General features: G+C 55.0%; 1 protein-coding gene across 1 annotated transcript; it reads left to right on the forward strand.

Annotated features, from left to right (window-relative positions):
• Positions 1 to 1,884: 1,884 nt before the first annotated feature.
• On the forward strand, positions 1,885 to 7,796 carry TBX22 (T-box transcription factor 22). The gene is made up of 8 exons (XM_067304127.1): positions 1,885 to 2,020; positions 2,140 to 2,275; positions 2,721 to 2,822; positions 3,450 to 3,624; positions 3,708 to 3,872; positions 3,963 to 4,027; positions 4,099 to 4,184; positions 7,186 to 7,796. The coding sequence occupies exons 1-8, from the start codon at positions 1,885 to 1,887 to the stop codon at positions 7,794 to 7,796; spliced, it is 1,476 nt and encodes a 491-aa protein (XP_067160228.1).
• The last annotated feature ends 1,149 nt before the right edge of the window (positions 7,797 to 8,945 follow it).

Genomic DNA, 8,945 nt, shown 5'->3' on the forward strand with positions numbered 1-8,945 from the left:
CGTATGTATCAGGGCACAGACCCTAACAAGTGTTGCAAGAAATCCTGAAAGGTTTCACATTTGAATAAACCAGTGCTTCCTCTGAAACTACAGAAGTGCTTGGAAAGGTCACAGAAAGACGAGCCATGTTCCCTCTTCCCTCCCCTCCCTGGCCACCAAGGACGCAGTGAGCTGTGGGCAGCAAGGATGCTCCTGCATCCCCCATCCTAAGCACGCTGCTTTCTTAGCTGACCTATGAATTTTATCCACTTGCACATTTCCTTCATTACTTTTGCTCTGTCCTAGCAGGGGATTTACGAAGACCTCGCGGGCCAGAGGGCAGCTCTGGAGCACCCGGGAGCCTGACGCTCCCTAGAGTCCCGGCGCGAGGGAAGCCAGGACAGGGCTCGGTCTGGCTTGGAGCCGTCCCAGCTGAAGGACCCGTCTCCCCTTCCCTCCCCAGGGCACAGCAAAGGGAGCAAAGCTCTGCTTTCCCGGCAGCTGCCCCAGTCCCGTTCCCAGGGCGGCCACTAGGCTTGGATGAACTTTCGGCGTTGGAGGGGACGGCCCTTGGCTGAAACTCGGGAAGGGAACCGGGCATTTTCCCTCTCGCTAGCACCCGCCCCAAAAGCCGAACCTGGCTCCCTGGCAGCTTTATCGCAGCTCCCCGCTCCGCTTCGGACACCGCGCTCCGCTCCGAAAGGCCGGGCAGCGACCAGCCCCGTGGGGAGGGACAGGCGCTAACCGCCGCTGCCCTCGGGTTTCATTGGCAAATTCACCTTTTTACATTTTTTTTCCCCCCTTCTCCTCATCCTTTTTCTAGTTGCTGCCGCCCGCAGCGATCCCCCCCCCCCCCCGCTCCTCCGCACTCCAGGTAATTCATCTCCTGCGAGAGATGCGGGAGCACCGCTCCCCCCGCGCCGCAGCTCCCCGCTCCCCCCGGCCGCGGGCCCGCAGCGCCGCCGCCTCCCCGCGCACCTGCCCGCGGCGCTGCGCCGTCGCGCACGGCCCGGCGGCCCCCGACAGCGGGGCGCGCAGCGGCTCCCGGGAACCGCCCGAGTGGAAAACTCGGATTTTTGCCCCTAATTCGCTGCAGCTGCCGCCGCGGGGACGCGCTTTGAAGCGGAGCCGTGGAAACATCCCTGGGGTCACGCCAGAGCGGGCCGGGCGGAGGCAGCTCCTCTGCCTTGGAAAAACAAAGGAAAAACAACCCCGACGGGGAGCTCGGATCGGAAACCCCCTTTCTGCGCTGCCGCGCGGGAGAGGAGGGAGCGGGCAGGACACGGCGCTTCGCCGCGCTGGCCCGGGCGGAGCGGGGCCGGGCCCCGTGGGAGAGGCCGGCCGGGCCCAGGCGCCCCGGGGCCCGGAGCCTTGCTGGGAAAGCCAAAACGCGCTTTTTTTGTGTGTGTGTGTGCTGGTTCTGGTTAAACGTTATTTGCACTTTTGTTGGAAAAGTGGCCCCTAGTGTGCAATTATGTCAAATTTCTTTGAGTTTTACAATTTAATGGAGAACAGTAACTCTTTTATTGATCCTAGACGGGGCCGGCTCCTCTTCCCCCGCTCTTCCCCTCCGCCGCTCGCTTTCCCCTCCTCTCCGCCCCCCTTTTAGCCCCACGAGATGTCACTCAATGTTTCTTACGCTCCCACCACTTTCCAAAACAAACAGTGGAGGCTGCAGCCGTCGGTCGGCTCGGTCGGAGGCGAGCGGCTCTCGCCGTGGCCGCTGCCCCCCGACGGGAGCGGCGCGGCCGGGGCCGCTGGGTGCCGCCGGGTGCCGCTGGGTGCCGGGACCCCCCCGCGGCGCGGCCCCGGCGGCCGCCTGAGCCCCGCGGGAGGCTTCGCCGCCGCCGCCGCCGCCGCCCGGGGTGGGGTGGGGTGGGGTGGGGGGGTCCCGGCGCCGGGGGGATGGCGCTCAGCTCCCGGGCTCACGCCTTCTCCGTGGAGGCGCTGGTGGGGAGATCCGCCAAGAGGAAGCTGCCGGACGCCCGCGACGAGGAGCCCGGGACCGGCGGCGGGCAGAGCCTCAAAGCGCCCGACGCCGGTTGGTACCGTCCCGTCGGGGCCGCCGAGGCACCGGCAGCCCCGCGGCGGCGCAAGGCAGCGGGCGCGGAGCCGCTGCCCCCCCGCAGCCCCCGAGCCGCCCCGTCTGTGTCCCCGCAGAGAAGCGGCCCAAGGCGGCGGCGGCGGCGGAGAGCCGGGAGGCGCGGGGCGAGGTGCAGGTGGAGCTGCAGGGCTCCGAGCTCTGGAGGAGGTTTCACGACATCGGCACCGAGATGATCATCACCAAAGCCGGCAGGTAGCGGCGCCCGCCGCCGCGGGGGCCCGTCGGGGGTCGCCTCCCGGCGCCGCTGCGGGTCTGCGCCGCCGCCGCCGCCGCCGCCCCCGGGCTCCCCGCGGCGCCGAGGCTCCGCTCGGCATCTCCGCTGCAAATCTCCGTCCTCCCCTTCCCCGCCTCTCCCACCCGTCTCTTCTCGTTTCCCCGCTGCGGCGCCGCGCAGCCCTACGAAATGTCACTCGGTGTTTCTTCTTCTTCTTCTTTTTTTGTTCTCTTTCGTTGTGTGTTTGCTGCGTTTTGTTATTGTGTTGAGGGGTCGGGGTTTATTTTTTTCTTTCTTTCTTTTTTTGGTGCCCATTTAGTTTTTCAAATCTTTTTTGCCTTTTAAAAGGGCAGCTTTCTCTACGGACATTCCCCCCCCCCCCAAACACCTCCCCCGCCGCTAACCGCTGCCCTGTGCCTGCAGGCGGATGTTCCCCTCCGTGCGGGTGAAGGTGAAGGGGCTGGAGCCGCTGAAGCAGTACTACATCGCCATCGACGTGGTGCCCGTGGACTCCAAAAGATACAGGTAAACCGGGGCCCCGCCGCCGCCGCCGCGCAGCGAGCCCCGCCGCGGGGTCTGCGCGGCCGCCCCGCTCCCGCGCACGCCGCGGACACGGACACACGCGCACGCAGGGGCTCCCGCATGCCAGACCGATATTTGCAATCAGCAGCCTGATCAGTCCCACCTGCATCTGAGATATACACAGATATAAGTAAAATACACAATGCATATATATGTATCTGCGTGTGCAATATATGTATATGTATAATACAGAATGCATGTGTCTATATATCTGCACCTGAGAGAAATATATATAAAATACAGAGCGCATATGTATAGAATGCATGAGAGAAATATATATAAAATACAGAATGCGTGTGTATATATATCTCCATCTGATACATATGCATAGCAAATACAGAATGCATATGTGTATATATATGCATCTGATATGTGTGTATGCATATAAAAATACATATACACGCGCACACATATAAAACACAGTGCCTAGGCGCGCGGCCGCGTGGACACCCGGCAGGCCCGCGTGTGCGCACAGGCGCGCCGGTGCCTGCGGGTGCTGCCGCGGCCGCGCTGCGCTGCGCCCCGGCGGTGCCGGCCGTGGGGGCCGCTGCAGCCGCGCTGCGGGCGCAGGTACGTCTACCACAGCTCGCAGTGGATGGTGGCGGGCAACACGGACCACTCGTGCATCACGCCGCGGCTCTACATCCACCCCGACTCGCCCTGCTCGGGGGAGACGTGGATGCGGCAGATCGTCAGCTTCGACCGCGTCAAGCTCACCAACAACGAGATGGACGACAAGGGGCACGTAGGTGCGGGGCGCGGGGGCGCGGGGGCCGCGGGGGCCGCGGGGGCCGCGCTCACGGCGCCGCGCTCCCCTCCGCCGCGCAGATCATCCTGCAGTCGATGCACAAGTACCGGCCCCGCGTGCACGTTATCGCCCGGGACGGGCGCCTCGACGGGGCGCCGCTGCAGGCGCTGCCGGCCGCCGGCGTGCAGAGCTTCTCCTTCGGCGAGACCGAGTTCACCACCGTGACCGCCTACCAAAACCAGCAGGTACCGCGCCGCGCCGCGCAGCGCCGCGCAGCCCCGCCGAACGGCCCTGCGCTGCGCCCTCCGACGCCTCCCTCTGCCTCCCCCCTCCAGATCACCAAGCTGAAAATCGACAGAAACCCCTTCGCCAAGGGCTTCCGCGACCCCGGGCGCAACAGGTAACGGCGGCGGCTCCGCGCAGCGCCGGCCGCGCCGCGGAGCCGCCCCCGACCGCGATCTCGCTCCGCAGGGGCGTTTTGGACGGGCTCCTGGAGACGCTGCCCTGGCGGCCCCCCCTCGCCCTCGACTTCCAGGCTTTCGGCGCCGAGAGCCCCGGTGAGTCCGCGCAGCGGCCGGGGAAATGCGCGGAGCGGCCCCTGCTCTTGCGCGGGCGCCCGGGGGCTTCGGCAAGTGCGCGCGCGGGGCTGAAAATCCGAGCGGAGTCAAAGGGGGCGAGAGAGGGAGCGAGCGGGCGGCAAATGCACCGTCCTGGGAATCCAACGCCACGGGTTTTCTGCAAGAGGAAAAAAAAAAAGAAAGAAAAAAGGAAAATAAAAATAAAAAGGAAAAAAGAATGAAAAAAAGAGGAAAAACCTCCTGTAAAAATCGAGTTGAGAAGCAGAGCGCTGACCCCGTGCAGGTACGAGTAACGGCTCGATGTCCGTCCGCAGTAAGATTTAGATACGGAGAAAAAAATCTAGATATGCGAAAGGTTAATTTAGAATAGGGTTGTTATCGCTGTGGTCCTGCTGTGCTGATGGTTTCACACCGTTTGCAGACCGTTATCTACAAACGGGATAATAGCAAATGCGCGTGTCTTCTCCAGTTTGCCTCTCTGGTGCGCACAAACGCGTTGTTCCACAGAAAATTATCTCGTATTTAGGATGCAGCAGCCCCACAGCCCGTTTGACTCCACAGAATTGCAGGAAGGATAGAAAAGCTTTTTAGCGAAAATCGTCTCCCTCCGCCTGATTTGCGCAGATCTGTCCCTTGCAGTCCGTTTTCAGAAAAAAAGGCTTTTGGAAATATTGCCTGAAAATTGCCTACTCGGGGTGCCGAGGGAAAAAATAACGGCGCGTTTGTGCACTGGAGAGCTCTAAGTTAAGTTAAAGCTGCCAGTCTAACTCTCATTTACACTGTGAACTTTTCGAAGGCATTTGTATTAGGACATCCATAATCTTTCCTGTCTCTCCAGGAAAATATTGCTCGTTTTATCACAGCAAGATTTTATGCTGTACAAGTGTAGAAATATAAAGACATAAAAATCAGGCTCGTAACGATATGGGAGAAATCCAGAGGTTTATCGGTTGCAAAGATAGCTACATTTTGCAGAAGAGGCCTCGTGTAAAATGCTACTTTTGAACCTGTCTGGAAGGTTGTGATGCGGGCCCGGGGGAGAGGGACTGATGGACACGTTGCAAGGGGACTGACAGACCGTGCGCAGCCTTTGCAATCTGTCACACAGCTTCCAAAACATCAGCGGTTCCTAGGAATTTTTTGCTAGTCTTAATAGACTCGGTATTTTTCTTAAGGGTCGATTTCCTGAAATAATATAAATATAACAAAGTCTCCATTCCTACTAAAAATAAAATAGTATTTCTGAAGAAAAGCTGAAAGACAGAAATGCTGCAGCCCCCAAACCAGACGACAAATTAAAAGAAAGCAAGAACAATTTGCTGAATAATGAGGAAAAATTTGGCGATGAGCTTAGGATTTTTAAGTCTAATAAAAACGCCAGAAAGTATTCTTTCTATTTGAATATTTCTATTCTTTCTATATAGAATATTTCTATTTTATATTTCTATTCTTGCTGTTTGCATTATTCTGTCTTCCCCGCCGTGATCCCCATTTCCAAACCGGTCCTGGAAATGGGGTGATATTTCGGGTTAAGGCGTTTTGTACCGTACGCTAACGCGGTTTGCTCGCCCGTAGCTGCAGAGGGATCCTGCACTGCCTCGCGCTCGCAAATACCGCCCTAATCACCTCATTTTGCATGACCAAAAGTCCTTTAATGCCAGCGGGGATTCAGGCGGGGTAGGTACATCAGGAGGGGAAGAGATCCCTGCCCGGCATCCGCTCCTCCTGATGTCCCTGTTGAAACAGCCCTTGACATCAGCGGGGAAGGGCGGGAAATCTGTAAAACTTTCCAGCGTTGTTGCAAGTGGATGCTGCCTGCGCTTTGCTCAACCTGTAAGAAGTACTGTTTGCTGGGAGTTTGGGAGCAAAATTAACTTGCACCACGTCCAAAATCTTTGTGTGTTTTAGATCTAATGCACTAGCAGATATGATTTTATTACTCCAGTTGATTCTGTATAGCTGACTGCACATAAAAGCTGAGCAGATCACATCCAGACAATACAGTATTTTGAATTAAGTGTAAATTCAGAATAACACAGAGCAGAACCGAACTTGCATTCCCCTCCTTTCTTTCCCAGAAACACTGACAAAACAAGGTGGAAAAACAAAACAAAACATTGAAAATAAGGTGCAAAAAACCTCTAAAAGAATGGGTTAATGAACGTGGAGCCGGGGCATATGTCTCTTTAACGGAGTTAGATTAAAATAGCATCTGTTTAGCATGAGGAATGGCTGTCCCAGTGCACCCTTCCCACGCCGGAGCAACCACGGCTTCCTAGTTTTGCGGGGATGTGCCGCGGGAGGAGCAGGGAACCACACACTCAGCAAGGCTCTTGCACCCAAGTAGCCTCGAGAGCAATTGCATGCATGAAGTAAGCCGGGGTCGCTTTTCTCCCGAATTATGAAAGTGGTCATTGATTCACTTAAGAAAAGAGAATGTTAAAATGATGTCTGCATTTAAACCTTCTTGAGACACCCATAGTGTTCAAGTGCATGTTTCAAACTTCATGGCAAGCCAAGTAAAATTAGTCAATTCCTGTGAGCAGGAAGGTGCAAAAAATTTCCCGTCAGGCTGAATACATTTTTTTGTTCTTATATACAAGGGGGGGAAAGCTGCCAATAATTTGCAAGAAAAATAGGGAACCTAAAATACCAATGGTGCATGTATAACAGGAGAAGGCTATTAGCTGTACAGAGAGGCACAGACCTGGGCAGATACTAGTCTGTGTGGAACCGAACCTGATAGTTATCTCGGGGAAATTAATGGGATTAGATGTGCATGAATTTTTTTCTTAGACAAGTGCCAAGTAATGACAATAATTAATTTATGGCCAGATCTTCCCATTTTCCAGGACCTGATTTGCGTTTGGATGGATACCAGTCGCAGGGAGATCTGGAGTGAGAGCAGGAGTCCACCGAGGGATTCTTGCTTGTGAACATCAGCTAGCACAGTTTTGACGATTTCTGTTCTCATTTCTAGGTGGGAGCTCCAGTTCTTCGCCCGTGGCCTCCAGTGGTGGGACGCCATCTCCTCTGAATTCCTTGCTTTCTCCATCTTGCTCACCTCCTGCGTTTCATCTGTCAGCGAGCAACATTGGCGTGTCGTGTCCTGAAACCTACCTACACAACCTCAACGTGCCCCTCTACTACAAGATTTGTCCTACAAGCTTTTTAAGACAACAGTCTCTTGTGTTTCCAAGCCATGAAAAGCTGGGAGGCACCAACCCGCACGTTTTACCCCACTTCATGGTGGATGTGCCAAAACTCTCTTCCCTCGGCATAACAAATCTGAAAAATGGTAAAACTGAAGACTTAAATGGGCAGTGTCTACAAGTGCCCAATTCTGCTAGTCAAATGCTGTATGGATTACATGCATCTGGAAACATTTTCCCATCAAGTCCCATTGCTCGGGAAGCACTTAATTGTTCTTTACATCCTCCATATGGCTTGTACGGTTATAACTTTTCTATGCCAACTAGACTGATGAATGCAGCAAGCCATTTCAAAGTGAGTGACAGCATTCCCGCTCCCTTCAGAGATGGCAGATGTAATCACTCTAACTGGCACCCGACAATTAACCATTGCCTTTAACGGACCTATAGAATATTGCTAAGCATTGGTTTGTAAAGCAAGCCCTTTCTTCATTCGTAACCGAGGGCCTGCTAATTACTGACTGTAAAATACTTCAGGATACAGGAGTGACCTTTCTAGGCGTTTAACTTTTTGTGGGCAAACGTGCCATGTTGTTGGAAGTGTGAAGGACCTGAGAGGATCCACAGCAAAGTGACACCTTTTGTTAACGCTTATTTATGTAATGGTTGTCGGTTAAGCGCAAACTGTGCAGTCACCTTTGTAATATTTGCACTCTGAAGTGGGAACATAGACGTATACATCTCTTCAAATATATTTTCCTGAAAGTCTCTATCTAGCTTTCCTTTAGGTAGCTGCAGCCTTAGCTTACAGCCTAGTAGCTCACCCTACTTGATTTGTCCAACTAATTTTAAAGGGACTATTGGAGACCTTGAGTCAGCCAAGGAACCGCATTTGGCCAAGTGCTTGAGCATGTTCTCAAGTTCCCTGGACTTCAATGGGTCCTAATTAAAAACATGAACGTGCCTGGTTGCTTCAGGACCCAGATGACTCAGTCATCAGAGTGGGGCTATAAATTCAAGCATCTGATGCTGAGGTAAAGAAAGATGGGCTAAAAGACAGAACGTGGAGCCTGATGCAAGGATGCCCAAAGAGCCCTCCTATGCCTATGCCTCCAGGAGGTAGCACGGAGCGGCACCAGCGTTGTCGGCGTGATGGGAACGACGAAGGGCACAGGGTCCCACCTTCGCCCACCCTGAGACCTGGATCTGCATGGGGGGACCAGGGATATATCTCGGAGAGCCTGTGGGAGATGAAACACCTCCAGAAGCCCTGAAGGATACTCCTGCACGCCTCCTGCGCAGCGCTTGCAGCCCCGGAGGGCGCGGATTTGCCACGCGGGATCACATCCACCATCCTGAGCCCGATGGATGGAGCGGGGGAGCTCCAGGAAGGCACCTGGGACTGATCCGATGGGGAACATCTATTGCTTCCAGAGAACTACAACTCCACTCTGACGCAGGAGATCTTAAATCCCTTCCAAAAGTTCTGTTAGTCTTATTATAACCTGTGGATATTCTTGTTATTCCTGTAAATAATCTCTAGCTCCCAAGGGCACAATGTAACTAGCAATAAATTGGGGCACAGATT

This window comes from Apteryx mantelli, chromosome 13, assembly GCF_036417845.1.
Source record: "Apteryx mantelli isolate bAptMan1 chromosome 13, bAptMan1.hap1, whole genome shotgun sequence".
NCBI classification, from domain to species: Eukaryota; Metazoa; Chordata; class Aves; order Apterygiformes; family Apterygidae; genus Apteryx; species Apteryx mantelli.

Excerpts from the sequence above, each read along its gene's own strand:
- TBX22 (XM_067304127.1), top strand. The coding sequence starts at position 1,885 with ATGGCGCTCAGCTCCCGGGCTCACGCCTTCTCCGTGGAGGCGCTGGTG. Across the intron at positions 3,873-3,962 it reads CCGCCTACCAAAACCAGCAG|ATCACCAAGCTGAAAATCGA; the intron begins GTACCGCGCCGC and ends TCCCCCCTCCAG. Across the intron at positions 4,185-7,185 it reads TTTCGGCGCCGAGAGCCCCG|GTGGGAGCTCCAGTTCTTCG; the intron begins GTGAGTCCGCGC and ends TCTCATTTCTAG.